This window comes from Eumetopias jubatus, unplaced genomic scaffold, assembly GCF_037043125.1.
Source record: "Eumetopias jubatus isolate StellerSeaLion01/CBP00866 unplaced genomic scaffold, mEumJub1_p1.0 scaffold_1, whole genome shotgun sequence".
NCBI lineage: Eukaryota > Metazoa > Chordata > Mammalia > Carnivora > Otariidae > Eumetopias > Eumetopias jubatus.
The window spans coordinates 80,549,863-80,575,485 of NW_028274807.1; the positions used below are offsets into that span (position 1 = coordinate 80,549,863).

General features: G+C 39.0%; 1 protein-coding gene across 2 annotated transcripts in view; it reads left to right on the plus strand.

The window, feature by feature from the left end:
• EHHADH (enoyl-CoA hydratase and 3-hydroxyacyl CoA dehydrogenase) overlaps positions 1-25,623 on the plus strand; it is a 53,216-nt gene that overhangs the window by 19,068 nt on the left and 8,525 nt on the right. For both annotated transcript variants that reach the window (XM_028101195.2, XM_088025155.1), the window contains exons 5-6: positions 4,988-5,092; positions 16,015-16,356. In XM_028101195.2, coding sequence (XP_027956996.1) covers positions 4,988-5,092; positions 16,015-16,356 — 447 coding nt within the window. The remainder of the gene's footprint in view (positions 1-4,987; positions 5,093-16,014; positions 16,357-25,623) is intronic.

A 25,623-nucleotide genomic window follows, 5' to 3' on the forward strand; every position in this document is an offset into this window, starting at 1 on the left:
AGGAAGTTAATAAGTAAACGGAGTTAGATTAAATTAATAAGTAAATAGCTAACCTTTTCTGATCTTCTGGAAACCATTAGAGAGCTAATTCTGGAAAGTGGAGCAATTACAACAACCACCATTGCTTTTCCACACTTCCCTTAAAATGCTACCCGAAAACAGCTGAATCTTCCGCAGTAACCACAAAAGAGATGCTTGAGCACATTGCAATTCATTCCCTGATGTTCTCTGTACAATCAAATGACAAGGACTATAGTGCCCTGCTCTTGCTTCTGCTTTCTTTTTGTAGGGTTTGTCCTTTTCTTGTTCACTGAATAGCACAGAAAGTCTCTGCTCTGTTCTCATCGAGCTTTGCTCCAGCCCATGAATTTCTTTATGGTCACTCCCAGGACGGGGAAACCCTCAGGCTCTAGACTTTGAGGAGATACTTCTTACCACCTAGAATAGTCAGGGAGAAGTTGTGAGTGGCATCCTTATCCTACCTGTGTTTTCAGGTGGGTTAAGTCCAGGTGAGTTTTCTTTATATATGAACAAGACGTGGAGGGTAAATTTTAGTAGCCGGGGCTCCCAAGCAGTAATAATATATATCAGCAAATATAATTTGGTGACCAAAACCAACAGACAAAAAAACATTTAACACTGAACCCAAAGCCTATGAAAATATTCTGTGGCATTAGAAGAGTGAAGCATTAATGTGAAACAAGATGAAAGAAAATGAAAATTTTAGAAAATAATCTAAATTAGAAAAGAAAATATTGTATTTGTTAAATAAGAACACCCTGTCTAAAATAAAAACATTAGGCCAAATAACTTCTTTTTGAAGCAATAAAAAGAAGACACGATCAAACAGACAACTCAATCAGCAACGTGGCGGATAAATAGAGACACATTTCTGAAATTCAGAAGAATTTAACAAAAAGATAGAGAAGGTATGTAATCGAGGTCTCTGCTTTGAATAACAAGAGCTCCCAAAGCATGAAGCAAAAAGGTGAGAGGCAGTAACGAAAGGAAAAAACAGAAGAAACTCTTCAGATATGAAATGGAACCAGAGATTACAATTCAGCAAACTCACCGTTTTCTTGGGAAAAACTGATGGGATATCAATTGCCTGATGTATTTTTAGTAAAGATTTTAAACTTCCAGGAAATGGAATCCTGCAAGCTTCCAAAAGATAAAAACAAAACAAAAGATTACTTTCAAAATAAGTAAAATCACTCCAGCCACAAATAAATGCTAAATATATGGAACATTCATATACGATCCTAGTTCCAGGGCTCTGAGGCAGCGATAGTGTGTATCAAATCAGATAATACACGATCCTAGCGTATGAATGTTCCATACGTTTGTCATACATTATTATCCTTACGTTATCATCATTTTAAAGACTGTATAGGATCCTACGTTCTAGGATCCTATACAGTCTTTAAAATGATAAGCCTATTCTAAGATTCTATGCAATCTTTAAAATGGTAATCTATATCAGAAGTTCTTAAAGTGTGGTCCAGGGACTCCTGGGTATGCCTAAGACCTTTGGGGGCGGTTCGTGAAGTCAGAGCTACTTTCATAACAATAGGACGTGACTTGCCTTTTCCACTCTCATTCTCTAAGACCTTTCCAGGGGTGGTTGTATTCCAGGTGATGTCAGAACAGATGGAATGCAGAAGCAGATATGAGAACCCACCTGTCTTCTATTAAGCCAGACATGAAAGAAATTTACAAAAGTGTAAAACAATGACACTCTTCTCACTAAGCTTTTGAAATTTTGAAAATATAGTTATTTTGCATTAAAATGTATTCATGTTAACATTAATGTTAACATTAACATTTATCCTTGTTACTTTAAAGTGATTTAATAAACATTTTAAAAATTCTGTTTTAATTTCTAATATGATAAATATTGATAGAAATAATCCACATAAACAAAAGCTTTTTGGAGTCCTCCATTAATTTTAGGAGTGCAAAGCGGTCCTAAGATTAAAAAGTTTGAGAGCTGCTAATTGAAATCTGTATTTTTTTCTGACACAGAAACCACAATACAAAACTGTGTATATGTGATCCAAATTAGAAAACAGTATGAGTCTATGTGCATAAAAATGCTTTTTTTCTTTTAAATGCTGGGGAGTTGTTATCAATCTGTACAGAGTATGAAAGGGTAGCTAGAAAAACTAAAAGTATTAAATTTCTTGCTTTCAATAAGTTAAATTAGAAATTGTCTTAAGTTACAATGGTATGATAAGTACACTTTTAAGAATGTATAGTATGTTAAGTATCTAATGTAAAATTCATGAGGGTGCTTACAATCCAATATACTACAGAATTCAAAGCACATAAGATAGTTCATTCTGCAAAAGATCAAATAGGAAGGAAGCAAAGCAGAATAAAATATGGGGGAAATTATAATAGTGTGAAATGAGTATAAAGTCTAAGGTTTAAGCATGTGGGGAAATATTGAGGAATTCTGTGTCTCTGTTTTCATCATTAAGTCTCAAAGGCAAGCATATCTTGGGGAAAATCAGGAAGAAATCTGGCTTCTTTGACAAAAAAGAAATGAACAAGGATTGCCTTTTCCAAAGCACTGCTGCTTATAGAAATATCACTATTTTTAACCTGATGAAGAAGAGTACAAACAGTAAAGGATATGATGGATTCTAATTTGCATAGAAAAGGTCACAGTGAATTAGAAGAAAATTAACATTAGAATCATACATCTATCTTTTTAAGTTATCTGTACAATTTTAGGGGGACTTTAAAATGACATCTGGAAAGGATTCTATGTTGAAAAAGATTTTCTAAAGGTTGGAAAAGAAGCCCTGAAGAACGTTGGAAAAAATCGAGATTACCCACTTTGGAGAAGAGAAGTCTCAGCTTCAGTTACCCTGGGTCTCCTTATAGTAGCTCTAGGCAGGGCCCTTATTAAAGTCTGTTGGACAGGGGTTGTCCACACTGAGGGCAGCAAGAGAAAAAGCAAGTTTAAATCTGAGCCTGAAGATTTGGGTTGTATATACAGAGCTGTGTCTTTAGGCCCTTGAAACAGAATCAAAGTACCCAGAATCTCACTGACTTTGTAAGAACAGTCGTGATACACCTCCACTTGTGTGAAATCCAGGCTAGAAGCAATCATTACAGCTGAAGGAATTTGCAGTGCATCCTCTGGGTAGCTCAGATTATCTACTCAGTTGCCCCAAAGATCCTTTTTGTACTCAGGTTTCCATTTTCCATTTTGTCTGCTGTTGGTGCCCTTAACCTGGGCAGGTTGATTCACTCACCCCTTACCCAAATGATTTTTTTTTTTTTTTTTAGGGTCTCCACTTTAGACTCCCTTGCAAACTTAAGAATGAGTCAGCGAAACATTAAAACAGGCTTACTAAACATAGCCTAAGCTGATATCTAGAATCGTAACACCAACTATGGAGTTAACACTTTATTATTTTAAAAGATTTTTTATTTATTTGTTTGAGAGAGACAGCACAAGCAGGGGGAGAGGGAGAAGCAGACTCCCCACTGAGCTGGGAGCCCGATGTGGGGCTCAGTCCCAGGACCTGAGCCAAAGGCAGACGCCCAACCATCTGAGCCACCCAGGTGCCCCCCAAGTGATCTTATACACAGGACACTTGACCCCTGCAGCCACTCATCCATTCCTCACTGCCCTCCTCACCCCAGGAGGAAATCTGGAAGCCCGTTTTCAAAGGCACTTCTAGAAAACCACCCAAATAATGTTGCAGAGTGGCCCCTGCCAGAAATCACTGAACTGTCTCTCTGATCAAGAAAACCCATCTGTAACTCTCTGGAGCACTACAAAGAACCAGGAATGAGGGTTTGTCTCAAAGATGACATCCACTAACCCTGTATGAACAGCAAGGACTGTGACACTGTTGCCCTCAAGACTGATTTGATGATCACTTTCCACAAGGCAAGGTGGTACTGGCAAGAAAGCAAGTAAGGTGTTACTGTCTCCTTCCTCCTGACGCTGTGTTAAGGGATGCTCGTATCCCTTAACTCGCTTCTTCAGAATGTTCAGATTAAATTACGTATTTACACCCGGTGAAGAACTCAGGAGTGATGCTCATCAAACTTCTTAACACCCTGCAGTTGCCATTCTATATTGGAGGTGGCCAGTGCCACCCCTGGCCATTAGCAGCTCCTTGTACCACCGCCATCAGACACTAGATGTCGCTAGCTGCTCCTTTTTGTCCTCACTCCAGGCTGACAACCCTCTGTAGAGCGCTCCTTTCTCTAAACTTGGGGTCATGGGCCACACCCTACCTGTATGGATCTGAAGCAACAGTTGTCTGATCACTTCTGCTTCCCTTTTAGCTTCTGTAGTAAAAGGCAGGGCTCCAAAACTCACATAAAAGCAACTCCACAAACGAAGGGAGATGCTGGGTAGGCAAAAGATGACACAAGTCCACCCCATTTTTCCCGTGTAATTTTGATTATAACTTAAATAATGTTAACCTAATCAATAATTTCCCCGTTTACCCAACTATATTCATGTTTCAGGACTGTCTTTTTTTTTTTTTTGTAATCAGTGATGGTATGTATATTGGTGTAAGATACTGCTACTCTCTGCTGTTACTATCCCTGTTATTAGTCTCAAAAATTGATCATCTCTTCTCTAGAAATGTATACTTTACAAAGTGCTTCCACAGAGATTTATAGACTATAAAGAAAATGTGTTATTCTCACTTGATACTCAGAATTACCAAGGTAAGCATAATTATTCCCATTTGCCTAGGAGGAAGGGGTGGTCCCCGTACAATTCTTCATCATCACACAAATAGTAGTAGAAGGTAGAGCTGAAGCTTGAACTAAGTTTTCTGGTTACCTATACGATGACCTTTCTACTATAATAGTCAGTGTGTTGCTTATTTATTTCATTTAATAATAGATGTTTGTATCCAGGACAGATAACCTTCCCACCTAGACAGAGTAATGCTTTTGCTTTAAACTCACGTTGTTCTTTGATTTTTGTTTTGTTTTGTTTTAGGAAGACATGTTTTGGCAGATGAAGCACTTAAGCTGGGTATTCTAGATGAAATTGTGAACTCAGACCCGGTTGAAGAAGCAATCAAATTAGCCGAGAGAATTTCTGGTAAGAAGATAATAATGAAAATAGCACAAGATTGGAAGCAAGCTAAACTTTCATTTTAATAAAGAATTCCTTAAATATCTTATGGTACATCCGTGTGATAGAATATGATGGAGCTTTAAAATGAATAAGAAACTCTGCATATTGATATGTTATAAATGCCACAACATATTGTATTACTAAGTGAAAAACACTATACATCAGGGGCCCTGGGTGTCTCAGTTAAGAGTCTGCCTTTGGCTCAGGTCATGATCCTGGAGTCTCAGGATCGAGTCCCGCATCGGGCTCCCTACTCAGTGGGGAGTCTGCTTCTCCCTCTGCCCTTCACCCTGCTCGTGCTCTCTCTCTCTCTCATTCTCTCTCTCAAATAAATAAATATCTTTAAAATAAAAAACCCTATACATCGTTGTGTATAGTGGTTCACCATTTATGCAGAAAGAAAAGGGGAATGGGCCTGAATGTCTATGTGGGGAGAATGTATATATGTAACTGTTCGTCTACATATAAGATATTTCTGTAAAGATTCACAAGAAATGGCTAATGGTTGCCTCTGGGAATGGGGTTGGTCAGCCAGGGAAGCTGTTGGAAGAAAACTTTTCATTGTTTACCCTTTTGTACCTTTGAATTTGGATTGAAATAATGTATTTTCTGTAAGAAATATAATTAAAATGAAAACAAGCAAACAAACAATTCAGCAAACAGAAACAAGCCTCTCAGTGTGCCTGGGGGCTCAGGCACAGGTTGAACATCCAACTCTTGGTTTTGGCTCAGGTCATGATCTCAGGGTCATGAGATCAGGCTGCACTCTCAGCGGGGAGTCTGCTTGAAAATTCTCTCCCTCTGCCCCTCACCCTACACTCTCTCTCTCTCTCTCAAATAAATAAATAAATCTTGGGGAGAAAAAAAAGAAAGAAGCCTCTCTAATTTGCCACAATGAAACCATAGTTATGTCTGGTGGAGCTGTATTTTCTTTCTCTTGTTGATTTCTCTCTTTATGGATTCATGGCGTTCGTTCCTTTAAGAGTCCTTGGGAGTGGCACTCCAAGCGTTTTCCCTTTTTCTTCTTTTCAACTTTTCCTTTTTCAATTTATGGAGATTGGCAGCAAGATGGAGAGGGTTAAAGAATGCCAGAAAAAATAATGGGGAGCAGTGCTGGGTCACAGGTAGAGCTGCAGGCTCTTCTTTCTGCTTGGTGGTAGGCAAAGGCTCAGTGTCATTCAAAGGCGTTCTTTTGAAAAAGTCATCCTTTTGTCGACCCTGGCAGGGACCAAACACTTCCCTGAAATAATCTTTCTTTTTGTGGCTCTAGCCAGTTGTGGTTTCAATGCGACTATAAAAGCTTGAACTGGAGAGGCCAGGGACTGTAGAGAGAAGATCCTGGTGACTCATATAGAGAATTAGCAAGTCTTTGCCCAAAAGGGAATGAGCCTCCTGGTATCGTTCTCTGCCTTCCATACAGTCATCACCAACTTTTTGTCTCTGATTTTACTGTGCCTCCTGGAAGGGCTTGTTGTCGTGTTAGAAGTCACTCGGTTGGCTGACAGCAAAGGCTATTTGCATTTGGAGATCCATACAAGAGTGTTTGGTTTAGGGCTTGTGCTAGACCCATGTCTTAACATTGACACCCATGGCTTTAGTTTGTAAAGGACTAGGTCTCCACAGGAAGTTCTTTTCCTTAACTGATTTCCCTAGATTGAGATTTGAGAGTTAAGGAACTAGAAGAGATAGATGAGGATCATAGTCTAGTAAATTGTAAAATGGTCTGTTTTAATTTTAAAAATGTACTTGACTTTAAAAATAATTTTTAAGTTAGAAAACTAAACATTAAGTTAATTTTTTTATTTATAAAATTTATAAAATGGCCTACTCAGTCTGTGCAAAATTGCACAGTTTGTCCACTTGGTGGCATCCAAATATTGAGGAGGAATTATTTGCTTTTTTTTTTTTCTTTCCGTTTTTTTTAGGAATCATCTGCTTTAAAATTCGGTAATTCACCTGTTAACAGTAGGGAAACAGTTTTTAGCTTTTGACAATTATATATAACTATTTTAAATTGTAATTATGAAGACTGTACAGAAATATGTAAAATTGTATATAAAAATGTCTAAAATATAAATTTACATAAATTCTATAATTATAGCTATATAGAGTATGAATATAGCCAAAAATTTAAAGGAAATATGCAAAAATGAAAATAAGTTTTTTTCAAAAAATTTCATAAGTAATCTTTTGCTTCTGTTTTCATTTCTTCCAGCTTTATTGGGGTATAATTTACACACAGTAAAATCCACCCATTTCAAGTGTAGAGTTTGAAAAATTTTTGTAATTGTTTATATTTGTGTAACTACTGTCACAATCACTACATAGTTCTATTACCCTAAACAAAAAAGTATTTTCATGCCCCTTTCCTGTAGATTCTCTTCCCTTCCCCTTGGCCACAGATAATCACTGACCTACTTTCTCTTAATACAGTTTTGCTTTTTTAGAATTTCATATAGTTGGAATCACAATATAACATGTAGCCTTTTGTGTCTGACTCCTTTCACTTAGGATAATGTCTTTGAAATTCATCCATGTTGTTTCATGTAAAAATATTTCATTCTTTTTTATTACCTAATAGTGTTCCATAGTATGTATATCATTGTAAAATATTGGAGACAACTCAAAACTCTAATTTTAGGGGATTAGTTACATCAAAGGTGGTAGATCACAATGAAGCAACCCCATTCAGCCATTAAAACTTCCATTTTTTAAACAAAGTTGAAGAACTTGGGAAAATGCTTACATGTAATATTGTAGAAAACAACCAGATAGGAAAATGCACAGTTGTGTGTTTATGTCTTCATATGCATATTTGCATAAGGAAATAAACAAAAAATTTTTGTCAGTGGTTGTATTGGGTGGTAGGTAATGAAGACTCTTGATTTAAAAAAAAAAAAAGTTTATCTTGGGGTGCCTGGGTGGCTCAGTCGGTTAAGCATCTGACTCTTGATTTCAGCTCGGTCACGATCTCAGGGTTGTGTGATCAAGAGTCCGGAGTAGGGCTCCGCGCTCAGCAGGGAGTCTGCTTCTCTCTCTCTCCCTCTCTCTCTGCCCATCCCCATGCATGCACGCTCACACTGTGTCTCTTTGGGGGGTTAAGTCTCAGAATCCCCATGGGAAACTCTGGGAATTTTACTGTTTGGTTTTATTTATTTGGGTTTTTTTGTGTGTGAGAGAGAGAGAAAGAGAGAGAGAATACATGAGCCAGGGGGAAGGGTGGGAGGTGGCGGTGGGGGGGCGGGGAGGGCAGAGGCAGAGGGAAAATCTCAAACAAGCTCCACTCCCAGCACAGAGCCTGAGGAGGTGCTCAATCTCATGACCCTGAGACCATGACCTGAGCCAAAATCAAGAGTAAGACGCTTAACTGACTGAGCCACCCAGGTGCCCCTGTTGTTGCTTTTAAAATGAGTTCCACTATTTGGAATCCTGTGATTCCTTGGTGCTGCTTTGTAATCGGTAAATGCCAGAGATACAAGGTAGAGAAATAGTGCAGGTTGACAAAGGACGATCTCATAGATTCATATGTATATTTGCCATTTATTATCTTACAAAATGCATAGCATAGAGAGACTTGTTCATTTTGCCTTTCATTTTCATTGAAGGTCTTGTGCTTTTCCTTTCTGTTTGTTCTAGACTTTCCTCCCCTTCTCCTCCTTCTTCTTTTTGGTCTTTGTTTTTAAATATAGCTATTAGTATGTAGTTATTTGGCAGAACAAAAATGATGGATTGGCTTGAAGGAGAGGCTCCACAAAAATCTTTTACAAATACATATTTATATTTTATAATGGGTATTTATGAGTATACTAAAAACCACTGAATTGTAAACTTTAAAATGGTGACTTTTATGTTATATGAATTGTACCTCAATTTTTTTGAAAGAATTTATTTATTTATTTTAGAGAGAGTGTGTGTGTGAGTGGGCGAAGGGGTGAGGGAGAGGGAGAGAGAATCCTCAAGCAGACTCCCCACTGAGCACGGAGCCCAACGTGGCCTGAACTGAAATCAAGAGTCAGCTGCCTAACCAACTTAGCCAACCAGGTACCCCTATACTTTGATTTTTAAAATACATGTAAAATTATTGAGTTCTCCTTTCCCATTTGTAAAAATATGCCATTAATTAAGCCTGTTCCAACCCCATTCCTACATCTTACCCTCCCATTCTCACCCCAACCCCTGATAAACTTCTTCAGCTGAAATGTTGACTTAAAAATAATAACAATAATAATTATAACAAGGATATATATGTGTGTATATATATAAAATTTAATAACAGGGAAAAGATTAAGGAACTTATTTAGTTTCCACATCCAATAAAAAAGGGGAGAAGGAAGGGAATTTCCAGTGGTCAATGTTGCAATCAGCAGTTTGGAACCAGTTATGGGTAGAAGGGGATTATAGGAGGTTAGCATGTATCTAAAAATATGACTTGGGGGTACCTGGGTGGTTCAGTTGGTTGAGCATCTGACTCTTGATCTTAGCTCACGTCTTGATTTCAGGGTTGTGAGTTCAAGCTCCACATAATATATATATATATATGTATATATATATATATATACATATATATATATGATTTGGGAAGTAGCTGCAAATTTCTCTTACAATTTAACATGCATCCTGGAGAGGAGAGTTGACTGTGAAAGTCAATTAGCGTCATGCATCTTAATGCTCTTGTTATATGAAGCTTATATGAAGCTGTTATATGAAGACTACTGCAGTACAGTGGATTAAGCAGAGCATTTCAGAGTTACTTGGCCAAACCAGATTGCTTTGGCTCAACTGGGGAGGAGAGGGTCCTGTAAAATACTATTTATTTGCACTTGCATTTGGCCAGCAGCCTGCTTATTCCCAAACTGAGTAAGAACTCCCCATTCCCATGTGCATGTTTCTAGCATGAAGCTGAAAGTATGTGCTGTTATTCAGAGATGGGCACAGGAGACATCCAGCTGGGGGGGGGGGGGCCCAACTCAGGAACCTAATGCTGTTTTTGTCCCTGTAACGAACCCTGGTTCTGTTATTGTTATGGCACCATGTTAGCCATTTTTAGTGATTCTAATTCTGCCTACAGACTTTGGTCTGTGTGTTCATTTTGATTTTGTGACTTTAAACAAATCTTAATGGTATCATCGTCTTTCTCTCCATTTTATCTTTTGCTTTTTGTAATTTATTTTTGCTCTCTGTGAACCTTTATATACACGTTTCACAAGAACAGAGTGACCCTGCCTCACAGAGAAGGCCTAAGCGCATGTCTAAATTGAGCTGCCTTTTTTTGTAATACCCGAGTTCTGTGGGTGACCTCCTGCAAGACTGAAAAAGTACAGTTGTCCTGTCTGTCCTTTGCAGAGCTTCTGTGACAAACACAGCTTACTTACTGTTTATCACAACTGGAGAACAGACCATCCTTTATGTCTTAGGTAACCATTTCTGTAAATTGCATGTTGTGCCTCTCTTTAAACTAGGCAGAGAAAATCTCTTCCTGTCAGTTTACCAGAAAGAAGAGAGGGAAAATAATCACCTCCTTTTCTTCCTTTAGGAGGGTGATTCACTTTTTTTTTTTTTAAATCAAAACTTGTGTATTCTTCTGCCTTACAATACCTCAAAGAATTAAGAAAAAAATGTGAATGGGTCAAGGAAGGAATTCAATTATAAGCATATTTGAATCACTAATTAGTTTCTCTTCTCCTCATTTTCCTGGGTGCTGACCTCATTTGCTGGTGCTGACCTGCCCATACCAGCCTCTCTTATTCTGTAGGTACAGCTGAATGAATTTAAAACCACCAAGACGTTAAAACAACCAAGTGTATAAGAAACACACGTTGAAAACACCATACCTGTAGACCTAAAGGGGAAATTCTGAATATATTTTGTTTTAATAGAACGAATTTGTAAGGTAATAGCATCCTTTATAGCTGCAGCAGGAAAGAGATAGGAAGTTGAGCAGGAAAAAGCATCTGTATTTGTGCCCGGATCCACAATTCTCCAGTGGATGTGCTCAGCTTGGCCCTAGACTGGTCTGGACATGTGCCACAGGTAGTTCCCAGAATGCCCATCTGCAGTCGGATAGATTCTGAGTATCCCCAGGATAATAGCATTGTGCAGATCAGCAATAATTACTGTAATAATTACTGCACACAATTAAGCAGGCTTTCCTTTTTTCTTTTCTCTCTGGTTTTTTTTTTTTCTTTCTTTCTTTCTTCCCTTTTCAGTTTCTGGTCCAGGGCAGAGTTTGCCAGGAGCTGCAGCTGTCCTTGAGCCAGATCCTGGCTGACCTAATGCTCTGCTCTTGCACTTTCCAGAAGCTACACCGCAAAATCAGGTGTTGAAGTTATAAAAATACACATGTGTAGGCCCCAGCCTTAAATATTCTTAGCTGGGTCTACAGTGGGGCATGGGCATCTGAACTTTTTAAATTCCTCGGATAACACTTAGTATGTACTATGGTGTTGAGAATCAGTCCTAATCAGATGGGAATTCTGGTCGTGTCACAAGGACAGAGATTCAGCTCTGATATGCCCTGTTCCCGGCACAGACTGCCCCAGCTGCCTGTTCGTGCCACAGCATTGGCGGCTCCGTCCCCTTTCTTCATGCACTTCGTCCTCCACATACTTGTCCCCACTTGCCTCCCTTTGGGGCCACCAGGAAATTAAATCAGCTGTAGGCCCTGGAAAGGGCTCCATCCTTCTCTGCTGAACTTGCCTCCCTGGAAATTGAGGATTGGGCTAACACATTGGATAATTGAGCAAGTCTTTGGAAACCTATTGGGTAGAGTTCATGTCTTTCCAACAATAGGAGGGCAAACAGGGACCACATGTCTAACCACTGTCTTCCCCTCCTTTCCTGTTCTCAACATCATATGGGAAAACATTAATTTAAAAATCCATTATTTTGGGGGACCCCTGGGTGGCTCAGTCGGTTAAACGTCTGCCTTCGGCTCAGGTCATGATCCCAGGGTCCTGGGATCGAGCCTGGTGTCTGGCTGTCTGCTCAGCGGGGAGTCTGCTTCTCCCTCTCCCTGCTGCTCCCCTTGCTTGTGCTCTCTCTCTCCCTCTTTCTCTCAAATAAATAAATAAAATCTTTAAAAATAAATAAATAAATAAAAATCCATTATTTTCGAGTCTACTTAGTTACCAGGCATTAGGAAGTATTGTTGCCTCCTAGGTTAAAAAAAGTTTGAGATTATGCAGTGCCTCAAAGATAAACTTATATGTGTACATGATTAAATCCAAACCTTACTCAGTCTCCCTTGCACACTTTGTAACACACCGATACCAGACAGGTTCATGCTTATATGCCTTTTTATACTGAAACTGCTTTATAACCTCTGGTAGGTTTTCTGTCTAATTAACTGAAGTGTACATTTTTGATGTAATGGTGTATTCTTGAAGAGATGGTAGCACTTTAAAAAAAAACAGTTTCTGGCATAGTGTTTTAGACAACAGTTTTGGTAATATAATTTGTTACACATTTATTCTTTTTATTTGAAGATCTGATAATGCATTTATTATAATGCAGTTGACAAGAGAGTTTATTATATTGCAATTGGCAAGAGAGTTTGGTTATTTCTGTGACATATATCTTAAAATTATGACGGATAACATTATACCAGAACATAACAGATTTAAAGTTTAACATCACATCTTATTTGATAATGCTTCTCATACACATTTATCCTTTGATGCAAACTTCAGAATCATCATTCTGTTGAGTTATACTCAATTCCATTAAGTTATTTTTACTTTTATTATTTTTTTAACTAGGCTCCACGTCCGATGTGGGGCTCAAGCTTACGGCCCTGAGATCAAGAGTCACACACTCTACCAACTGAGTCAGCCAGGTGCCCCTGTTGAATTTTTTAAAAAATACAGAACTGCAAGGGTTTTGATTAGAAATTCATATATAATATATATGGAAAATATTTATATTTTTATGTTATGAAATGTTTATATCCAGGAACATAGAGTCTCTCTCTTTATTAAAGTCTTTATATGTTCTTCAATAAAATGGTATGGTTATCTTCTTAAAGGTCTCGTGTGTTTCTTGATAAATTCATTTCTAGGCATTTTTAAAAATAGCTTTAATGAGGTAGATTCACGGTATAGAGTTGCACAGCCATCCCCATGAGTCAGTTTTAGGACTTGTCACCACCCCCAAAATTTCCCTCATATTTTGTTGCAACTTCTCCCACTTCCACCCCCAGCCTTAGGCAGCCACTGATCTTTCTGTCTCTACAGATTTGCCTTTTCTGGACATTTACCATGAACGGCATCATATCATATGTAATCTTTTGATCTGGCTTCTTTTCAGTTTGCATAATGTTTTTGAGGTTCATTTGAATTGCAGCATGTATCAGTAATTTGCGGATAGTATTTTTATTGCTGAACAGTATTCTGCATAGCTCTACCACATTTTCTTTATCCCTTCATCAGTTGATGAGCTGGTATGAATAATACTGTTATGGATATTTGTGTGTAAGGTTTATGGGGACATATGTCTTCATTTCTCTTAGGTAGATTCCTTGGAGTGAAATTGCTGGGTTGAACAATAAGCTTATCTTTTTAAGGAACTGCCAAACTGTTTTCCAAAGTAGATGTACTGCCCTGTTTTAGATTTTCACAAACAATGGCTGAGGATTCCGGTTACTCCACATCATCACCAACACCTGGTATTGATGTCTTTTCGATAATAGTCATTCTAATGGGTCTGTCTTAGTTACCTCTAGCTACATAACAAATTACTCCAAAATTTAACTGCTTAAAATCAAACATTTATTACCTGGCAGTCTCTGTGGGTCAGGAATATAGGTGTGGTGAACTAGCTTCTCTGGTTTAGGATTACACATAAGATTGCCTCGAAGGTATTATCTGTGGGTTTCCACCTCAAGGCTTGACTGGGGGAGGATCTGCTTCCAAGTTGACTCAAGTAGTTGTTAGTAGGATTCAGTTCCATATGGTCTGTTGGACTGAGGGCCTTAGCCCTTCACTGGCTGTTGGCTGAAGGTCTCCTTCAGTTCTTTGCCACGTGGGCTTCACCAAAGGGCCGCTCACACGTGGCAACTGACTTCCATCAGAATGAACGAGTGAGAGAGCAAGAGAGGGTGAACAAGACTGAAGCCAGTCTTTTTGTACCTTAATCTCAGAAACGACATCCCATTACTTAGAGACAACCCACCACATTCACTATGGTTTTTTTTTATCACTGTGGTTTTTATTTGCATTTCCTTAATGACTAATGCTGTTGAACACCTTTTCACATATGTATTAGCCATTCATATATCCTCTTTGGTGAAATAGCCACTCAAGTTTTTGCCCATTTAAAAAACTGAGTTGTTTGCCTTCTTATTATTGAGTCACAAGAATTCTTTCTATACTCTGGATACAAATACTGCATTAGATATTTGATTTACAAATTGTATTGGTTTTCTATTGCTTTAATAACAAATTACTGGAAGCTTAGTAGTGTAAATGACACAAATTTATTATCTAACAGATCTGTAGGTCAGAAGTCTGCTGGTTGGGTCTCACTGATCTATAATGTAGGTGTCTGCAGCCATACGCCTTTGGAGGCTCTAGGGGAGAATCTGTTTCCTGCTCACTCAGGTCGTTGGCACAATTCACTATCTTGTGTTGTAGGACCAAGGTCCTCATGTTCTTGCTGGTTCTAAGTCGAGGGAATGGCCCAGAGGCCACTGAATTCCTTGATTCTTGGCCCCCTTCCTCCATCGTCTAAGCCATATCATCACCAACGGGTTAAATCTTCCCCATGTTGTGTCTCTCTGACCCTTCCTCATTATCAATGTCTCTTTCAGCATAGCTGGGAAAGGGTCTCCTCTTTTAAGGACTCTTATGCTTAGGTTGGGAACATCTAGACAAGAAAGGATAATCTCCACATCTCAAGTTCTTTACCATTAATCATATCTGTAGAGTCCTTTTGCAATGTAAGGTTATATACTCATAGGTTCTAGGGATTAGGAAGTAGACATTGGGGGCATGCAGCATTACTCTGCCTACCATACAAATATTTTCTTCCAGTCTATGGTTTAGCATTTCATTTTCTTAATTTGAAGTACAAAGTCTTAAATTTTGATGACGTCCAGTTTATTGATTTTTTTTTTTCATTCATGAATCATGCTAAGAATACTTTGCCTAACCCAAGGTCCTAAAGATTTTCCCTATTATTTTCTTCTAGAAGTTTTTATAGTTTTAGCTCTTCCATTTTGATTTATGATCCAATTTTTTGAGTTAATTTTTATATATGGTTCTAGGTAAGGATCTAATTTCTTTTTTTTTTTTTTTTTTGCATATAGGTATCCAGTTATTTCAGCACTGTTTATTGAAAAAACTCCCTTTCATTGAATTGTTTTGGCACCTGTGCTGAAAATCAGTTGGCTCTAATTGTCAGGATTTATTTCTGAGCTCTCAATTCTCTTCCACTGATTCGTATGTCTCCCCTTGTACCAATATAACACTGCCTTCTGTTCTAGGTCTTTTTAAGTGTTTGTTACTATCAGGAATGGAGTTGAGATTATTTTGAATCTAAAATATTCTTAACTCAGAAATATTTTCCTTAAACTCACTGAGAGTTTAATCTATTTAATTTAATCTATTATAACACTGTCTTGGCTTTGGAACAGAAGGAAAAGGAAACTTTTATGCCTACATGAGGTAACTTGAAAATTGCATTGAATCTGTTAAATTCTATCTTACTGGACTAACGTGATTCAGATATTTTGATGTTAGTGTTATGTTAAATATCTTGATGAATAGTATTTAATTTTGTGCTTTGAATTGGAGCAGGTTGTTGTCTATTATTATTATTATTACATACTCCTAGTCCCTTGGTATAAGTAACATTTCCAAAGATCCGATTTTCTTTCTTCTTCCTTCCAGATCAGCCTTTAGAATCCCGTAGACTCTGCAACAAGCCAATTCAGAGCTTGTCCAACATGGACAGCATTTTCAGTGAAGCCCTTCTGAAGATGCGAAAGCAGCATCCTGGGTGCCTTTCTCAGGAAACGTGTGTCCGTGCAGTCCAGGCTGCCGTCCAGTATCCCTATGAAGTGGGCATCAAGAAGGAGGAGGAGTTGTTCATGTACCTTCAGAAATCAGGGCAGGCTAGAGCCCTGCAATATGTTTTCTTTGGGGAGAGGAATGCCAGTAAGTGGTCAACCCCCTCGGGAGCATCCTGGAAAACAGCAACAGCACAGCCCATCTCCTCGGTTGGTGTTGTCGGTAAGAACGTGGTAGGGTTAAAGTCATTCTCCAAATCTGCACATAGGAAGTGCTGCCATTTGCTTAGGGCCACCAGGTACCAGGCTCTATGCTACGCATGTTATTTGTGTGGCTAACTTGGCTTTCACCCCAGCCGATGAGTTATCTTCGTTTTACATGTGAGGCCTAGAGATATCAACCTCCTCAAGAGTGAGCTAAACACAAGCGGTGTGAGGGTCTGGTGCTAGGTCTGTCTGACTCTAGACTCTGCGTATTTTTTTCTTGCTCATTGCCTCCTCTTCCTGGCATGAATCTCTCACTCCCGGATTTCTCAGCAATGATTATTATTTGTACCACATTTCCAAGTATAGTCTGTCACTCTTGTAGCTAAGTGTTTGGAATGAAGGCTCTTTGCGTTTTCTGGTCTCTGGATTCATTCACTTCTCATTCGACACCACTATCCTCAAATCTCTCTGTACCCTGAAACAGTGACCTCCCTACTTTTTCCCTCTGGAATTTTTCCAAACAAAACCTCTTCTTTCCTCAGAAGCTAGCCGTCTGATTGGCTTCTTTGGGCTACTTTCCTAACCTTCCCTTGTTCTTAGTCTTGACCCAAGAATGGTCTTTGGTGGATTTTAAACCCCGCTGAAATGGTAAGCAAAATGTTATATGTGTCAGCTTATGTATGGTCTTCTGAGGGAGGAGGTCCATAGTTTACTGAAAGTGTCAACTTTCTTAACCCTCACCCAGCTGTCCAGCACCAACCCAATTTGAAGGAAAAGAGCCCACTCTACATCTTCTCAGTCTACTGTTACCAGTCACACTGTGCTCTTTCCGGCATTGACTCTGTTCACTTGTGATTTTTAAAATTTTATTTTATTTAAATTCAACTAATTAACATATAGTGTATTATTAGTTTCAAAGGTAGAGTTCAGGGATTCATCAGTTGCATATAACACCCAGTGCTCATTCCATCACGTGCCCGCCTTAATGCCCATCCCCCAGTTACCCCATCTCCCCACTCACTTGTGATTTTTAAAGGAGGTGGATAGAGAGTGTGACAGAGAACTCTGAGTGTTTCTTTTTTGTGCTTTTTTTTCAGCAATGCCAGTATTTATTTCTAGTTGCTGTGCACTTATTCTGTTTCTTCTCTATGTTCCTTCAAGCCAAGAATAATTAATGCAATATAACAGCAAAGATGAAATTTATCAGTATTGTGTTCATCAACCATTGTTTGAGAGTGTCCCTATTTCCTTGTTGTGAGCCTTTTAAAAAAGATTTCAGGTTCGTGTCTGGCTCATGTCTAAAAGTTTGTAGTTTTGTTTTTTTTAAGTATACCCCATATTGTTCAGAAAAATATTTGAAGAAGCATTTAAAATCCATGGAAGATAACTTGGATACAAATAAAGTGAGAGAGTTTGGTCATTTCCCCCTTTGTCACGTCTGTCCCCATACTGCTGTGCACGTGATCATTGTGACGCAGCCTCCCGGCTCCCTGTGCCCTCTGGAACGCTCCTCCAGCCTGATCTGCTTCCTGCCTGAGACCCGGCTTACTCTGGGCACCCGCTCCTCCTGCAGGCCTCTTAGGAGAATGCTGCTGCTTCTCTACAGTCCACGGCCCGGTGCCACTTCCCAGTTCCCTTCTCAGACCATTGTCTCTTTCAGGGCACTCCTCTGTGGTTCTGCCATCTGGTCTGATCGCTCTCTCCCTCCTCATTACTGTCATTACTCCTCCCACCCCCATTTGCTGAAAATTGTGGCTGGCTCACAGTTATCCACTTTCCCCCAAATCCTGCTGCTACCCTGATTGTCTTCATCGCCTGCGTGGACAATACATCCAGCCCTGTTGCTTTCCGGTGCCTTTGCCTCCTCAGATCCGGTGATGTTCACCTCACTTCCCTTATATGACCCCTACTTACGGCTTTTCTGTAGGTCTTGCCTTTACCTTGAATATTTCTCCACGTCTGAAATTCAAGCTCTGACCTTTCCCCGACAACCTTGTATCTTCCTACATCTCTTCATTGGTTATTCCGTCTACATCCATTACTTGATCGGCTCCCCTTATCTTTACTTTCTTCTCTTTCCAAATTTCACTTCCAGGGTCATCCCTTCAGCCACTGTCTTGTCAGGGTCCACGAACTCCGTGACTCATTGCCCTTTCAACTCTGCCCCCCTGGCAAAACTCCAGGTGTGCACCTCCATGAGCCCATTTCCAGGCTTCTCAGAATGGGTCAGCACCACTGCAAGTTCATGTCTGCCCCCCCTTGCCTGGGCTCTCAGAGCCATCCAAAAGGGAGAAGATGCAGTTGACCAAAACTACAGAACCAGTAGTGAAAGCATCCTTTATTCTTTCTTTACTTCTGTCAATAGAAAAGGTTCTTGACCGGAATTAATTCCATGGCAGTTAAAGGCAATGAGTGTTAGGGAAGCAAGACCCCTTACCCCTCTATGTGTTTAATGAGGAAAACTTAGGAAACTAAATTCAATATAAATATAATATGCACCTTTGGAAACATAATTACCAACAGTGAAAAGCTTGTTTTTTTTTTTTTTTTGAGATCTTTGAGACCACAAGTTTATGAGAAGAGAAATTGGGAGCTAAGAACTGTTTATTTTTTTATGATTTATTTATTTGTTTGGGTGAGAGAGAAGAGGGGAGAGAGAGCATGTGTGGGCAGGGGGAGGGGCAAAGAGAGAGGGAGGGAATCTCAAGCAGACTCCCCACTGAGTGCAGAGCCCTATGTGGGGCTCGATCCCAGAACCCTGAGATCCTGACCTGAGCCAATACCAAGAGTCAGCCGCTCAATTGACTTGAGCCATCCAGGCACCCTGGAGCTAAGAACTTGTTGAAATAAATATATATTGTGTTTTCATGTATGTTTTTGTTTCGGTGATTATATGAAATGTGTCTGTTTATGGGGCTAAAGAGAATCTAAAATTATGGCTAGGACACTTGCAAAAAGCCTTAGTCTGGTCTACTTTATGATTTGGATTCTAAGTTGATTTGTAGCCCCACAGGTCATTCAGCAGATCTGCTCCGCAACGTGAGCACTGAAGAACTGCACTTGACCTTCACAGGTGTCTTTGCTTCATTGCTCTGTGGTCGGTTCTGAGATATCACCTACCTTACGTGACACTTTACAAAGTACTTTCACATTGCATCTTGTTAGTCCTCATTGTCTTTGTGAGATTATAATTTCTATACTGTTAGAAATTTTATGTGAAGCTTGGGACCAAAAGCTGGGAGGCCAGGGTTTTTGAACCCCATGCTCTACCTCCTACTTATCCAGCCTAAAGTTTCGGATACAAGTTGCTGTAGCAGAGAGAGCTATCCAGCCCTCTTGCTACTGAGTGAAATGCAGATGTTTATTAATTTTGGAAAAGGAAGTGTTTTTAAATAATTTAATATGTTTATTAAATTAAATAAGTTAATACAATTTGAAAATTAAATATATTCCAGAGAAATAAGGATTTCTGATGACTGATAACATTCTGTATTCCAAACCAATTCCCAAAAAACAAAACAAAGCAAACCAATCCCCAAAGTATAGAAGAGTAATATGTAAATAGTTTTCACAAGACAGCTTCATCCACAATGGGTTGATTAGGTAACAGATAACTTGCTGCTGTAACAGATAACAATCTCAGTGGTTTAACACAATAAAGATTTATTTCCTGCTTGCTCCATAAAGTTCATTCTAGGACAAGGTTTTTTCTAACTAAATGACTCTGCCATTCTCCTGAACAAGGGTCAGGAAACTTTTTTTTAAAGGGCCAGATAGTAAATATTTTAGGCTTTCTGGGCCATATGATCTCTTTTGCAGCTACTCAACTCTGCACACCAAAACAGCCACAGATAATATGGAAACAAATTAGTGTGGTTGTATTCTAATAAAATTTCATTTATGAGACTGAAATTTGAATTTGACATAATTTGCATGTGTCACAAAATATTGTTCTTTTGGCTTTTTTTCAACCATTTGAAATGCAAAACCATTCTTAGCTCACAGGCAGTACAAAAATACGCATTGGGGTGGCTTTGGTGCACAGACACTAGTCTGCTCAAGGGTCTTCTCCAAGGCCTCACAGCTGTTCTCTGCATCCTCTACATCCTGGTAATAATGAAGGTCTTGTGGGAGATTCTGGAGGCCGGTCGTGATCCCACACCACCTTCCTCTCCCATTTCATTGACCAGGATTAGTCACAGGCCCTGTCAGGATATGGAGGGTCCAGAATAGTCTTCTATGTGCCCAGAAGAAAAATGAAATGGTAGGGGGAAGGAGCAGTGACATCTTTGTCATCAAATAATTTGTCTACATTTTCTGTTCTTCTTGCCTTTGCTTAAAGTAATACTTTCCTTTCTCCTTCTCCAGTCTGGTTGGTTCAACTTCCCCAATTTCACCTATTTCAATATGATCGTTCTTCAAATATTTCTACAAATATCTTTATCTTGAAGCTTTTCTTGATTCATCCAACCAAAAATAATCTCTTTCCTTTGACTCATCAAAGAAATTTGAACTTCTCGTATCACTTCCTTTACCTTATAGAATGGACATTTGTGAATTTTCTTCCCACCTCTAGATTAAAAGCTCACTGAAGGTTGATACTACTCATATTTTTTATAACAACTTTATTGAGATGCAACTCATATACCATAAAATTCACAGTTCAATGTAACAGTATGGCAGTTCCTCACAAAATTAAAAATAGAATTAGTATATGATCCAGCAATTCCACTTCCAGGTATACACCCAAAAGAATTGAAAGCAGGGACTCAAACAGATATTTGTACATTCATGTTCATAGCAGCATCATTCATAATAGCCTAGAAGTGGAAGCAACTCAAGTGTCCACTGACAGATGAATAGATAAACAAAATGTGGAATATACATACAATGGGATATTATCCAGCCTTAAAAAGATAAGCAATTCTGCTACCACATGAATAAACCTTAAGGATATTCTGCTAAGTGAAATAAGCTAGTCACAAAAGAACAAGTGCTATATGATTCCACTTATATGAGGTACCCAGAGAAGTCAAATCATAGAGATAGAAGGTAGAATGATGATTGCCGTGGGTTGGGGAGGGAGGACAGGGATGGGTTATTTTTTAATGGGTATGGAATTTCAGCTTTGCAAGATGAAAAGAGTTGTAGAGATGGATGGCGGTACTGGTAGCACAATAATGTCAATATACAAATGCCGATAACTGCACACTTAAAAGATGGTTATGATGGTAAATTTTATGTTATGTGTATTTTACCACAATTCAAAAGAAATTTAAGTGCATTGTAACAATGTCCCCCAAAAAAGAATACACTTCAATAGTTTTTAGGTATTTCAAAGTTGTGCAACCATTGCCACAATCAATTTTATTCTTTTTATTTAAAAATTTTTTAAAAAGATTTTATTTATATGAGAGAGAAAGAGAGCACAAGCAGGGGGAGGGGCAGAGGGAGAGGGAAAAGCAGGCTTCCCTCTGAGCACAGAGACTGACGCGGGGCTCCATCCCAGGATCCTGAGATCATGACCTGAGCCAAAGTCGGATGCTTAACTAACTGAGTCACCCAAGCACCCAGCCACAATCAATTTTAGGACATTTTCATCACCCTAAAAAGAAGCCCTGTATCCATTAGCAGTCATTCCTCATTACCCTTCCCCCAGCCCCTGGCAACCACTAATCTACTTTCTGCCTTCATGGATTTACCTATTCTGGGCAGTTCATATAAATAGAATCATACAATATGTGGCCTTTTGTTTCCAACTTCTTTAACTTAGCGTGATGTTTTTAAGGTTCAACCATGTTATAGGACTTCATTCTTTATTCATATCAGTACTTCATTCTTTATTCATATCAGTACTTCATTCCTTTTAATAGCTGAATGATATTCCACTGTAGGGATGCATTTTGTTTATCCATTCATCAGTTGATGGACATTCAGCTTCTTTCTACTTTGGCTATTTTGAATAATGCTGCTATGAACATTTATGTAAAAGTTTTGTGTGGACATATGTGTGCAATTCTCTTGGGAATATATATATACACAAACCTACCTGCCTACCTACTTGCCTAGGAGTGAAATTGCTGGGTCATGTGGTAATTCCATGTTTAGCATTTTGAAGAACTTCCAAATTGTTTTCCATAGCAGCCGCACTATTTTACAATCTTCCAGCAACGTGTCAGGATTTCAATTTCACTACCTCCTCACCTCTACATCTCTCTTTTTAATGATATCTCTCCTAGTGGGTGTGAAGTTGTAGCTCATGGTGGTTTTGATTTGCATTTCCTTCATGATTAATGATGCATCTTCACATATGCTTATTAGCTATTTGTATATTTTCTTTGGAGAAATGTTTAAATTAAATTGTATTTTTATTGTGAGTTGTGAGAGTTCTTTATATATTTTGATACAAATCCCTTATTAGATATATGATTCCATGGGTTCTTTTTACTTTCTTCATGATGTCCTTTGAGGCACAAAAATTTTTTAATTTTGATGGTGTCTAATTTATCTCTTTTTTTCTTTTGTTCCTTATGTTTTTGGTGTCATAAGAGACCAGAGACCATTGCCTTGAAGGTATTATGCTAAGCAAAATAAGTCGATCAGAGAAAGACAATTATCATATGATCTCACTGACATGTGGAATTTAAGAAACAAGGCAGAAGATCATAGGGGAAGAGAGAAAAAAATGAAACGACAAAACCAGAGAGGGAGACAAACCATAAGAGACTCTTAATCATAGGAAACAAACTGAGGGCTGCTGGAGGGGCGGAGGGTGGACGGGTGGAGTAGCTGGGTGGTGGACATTGGAGAGGGTACGTGTGGTAATGAGCACTGGGTATTTTTTTTCTTTAAATTTTTTATTGTTATGTTAATCACCATACATTACATCATTAGTTTTTGATGTAGTGTTCCATGAGTCATTGTTTGTGCATAACACCCAGTGCTCCATGCAGAACGTGCCCTCTTTAATACCCATCACCAGGCCAACCCATCCCCCACCCCCTCCCCTCTAGAACCCTCAGTTTATTTTTCAGAGTTATCGTCTCTCATGGTTCGTCTCCCCCTCCGATTTACTCCCCTTCATTCTTCCCCTCCTGCTATCTTCTTCTTCTTCTTTTTTTTTTTTCTTAACATATATTGCATTATTTGTTTCAGAGGTACAGATCTGTAATTCAACAGTCTTGCACAATTCACAGCACTCACCATAGCACATACCCTCCCCATTGTCTATCACCCAGCCACCCCATCCCTCCCACCCCCCACCACTCCAGCAACCCTCTGTTTGTTTCCTGAGATTAAGAATTCCTCATATCAGTGAGGTCATATGATACATGTCTTTCTCTGATTGACTTATTTTACTCAGCATAACACCCTCCAGTTCCATCCACGTCGTTGCAAATGGCAAGATCTCATTCCTTTTGATGGCTGCATAATATTCCATTGTATATATAGACCACATCTTCTTTATCCATTCATCTGTCGATGGACATCTTGGCTCTTTTCACAGTTTGGCTATTGTGAACATTGCTGCTATAAACATTGGGGTGCATGTACCCCTTCAGATCCCTACATTTGTATCTTTGTGGTAAATACCCAGTAGTGCAATTGCTGGATCAAATGGTAGCTCTATTTTCAACTGTTTGAGGAACCTCCATACTGTTTTCCAGAGTGGTTGCACCAGCTTGCATTCCCACCAACAGTGTAGGAGGGTTCCCCTTTCTCCACATCTCCACCAACATCTGTCATTTCCTGACTTATTAATTTTAGCCATTCTGACTGGTGTGAGGTGGTATCTCATTGAGGTTTTGATTTGGATTTCCCTGATGCTGAGCGATGTTGAGCACTTTTTCATGTGTCTGTTGGCCATTTGGATGTCTTCTTTGGAAAAATGTCTGTTCATGTCTTCTGCCCATTTCTTGATTGGATTATTTGTTCTTTGGGTGTTGAGTTTCACAAGTTCTTTATGGATTTTGGATATTAGCCCTTTATCTGATATGTCCTTTGCAAATATTTTGTCCCATTCTGTCAGTTGTCTTTTGGTCTTGTTGACTGTTTCTTTTGCTGTGCAAAAGCTTTTTATCTTGATGAAATCCCAATAGTTCATTTTTACCCTTGCTTCCCTTGCCTTTGGCGATGTTTCTAGGAAGAAGTTGCTGTGGCTGAGGTTGAAGAGGTTGCTGCCTGTGTTCTCCTTTAGGATGTTGATGGACTCCTGTCTCACATTTAGGTCTTTCATCCATTTTGGGTCTATTTTTGTGTGTGGTGTAAGGAAATGGTCCAGTTTCATTCTTCTGCGTGGGGCTGTCCAATTTTCCCAACACCATTTGTTGAAGAGACTCTCTTTTTTCCATTGGACATTCTTTCCTGCTTTGTCAAAGATTAGTTGACCATAGAGTTGAGTGTTCATTTCTGGGCTCTCTATTCTGTTCCATTGATCCATGTGTCTGTTTTTGTGCCAGTACCATACTGTCTTGATGATGACAGCTTTGTAATAGAGCTGGAAGTCCAGAATTGTGATGCTGCCAGCTTTGCTTTTCTTTTTTTCAACATTCCTCTGGCTATTCGGGGTCTTTTCTGATTCTATACAAATTTTAGGATTTTTATTCCATTTCTTTGAAAAAAGTGGATGGTATTTTGATGGGGATTGCATTGAATGTGTAGATTGCTCTAGGTAGCATTGACATCTTCACAATGTTTGTTCTTCCAATCCATGAGCATGGAACGTTTTTCCATTTCTTTGTGTCTTCCTCAATTTCTTTCATGAGTATTTTATAGTTTCCTGAGTACAGATCCTTTGCCTCTTTGGTCAGATTTATTCCTAGGTATCTTATGGTTTTGGGTGCAATTGTAAATGGGATTGACTCCTTAATTTCTCTCTCTTCTGTCTTCTTGGTGTATAGGAATGCCACTGATTTCTCTGCATTGATTTTATATCCTGCCATTTTACTGAATTCCTGTATGAGTTCTAGCAGTTTTGGGGTGGAGTCTTTTGGGTTTTCCACATAAAGTATCATATCATCTGCAAAGAGTGAGAGTTTGACTTCTTCTTTGCCGATTTGGATGCCTTTGATTTCTTTTTGTTGTCTGATTGTTGTGGCTAGGACTTCTAATACTATGTTGAATAGCAGTGGTGATAGTGGATATCCCTGCCACGTTCCTGACGTTAGGGGGAAAGCTCTCAGTTTTTCCCCATTGAGAATGATATTCGCTGTAGGTTTTTCATAGATGGCTTTTATGATACTGAGGTGTACCCTCTATCCCTATACTCTGAAGAGTTTTGATC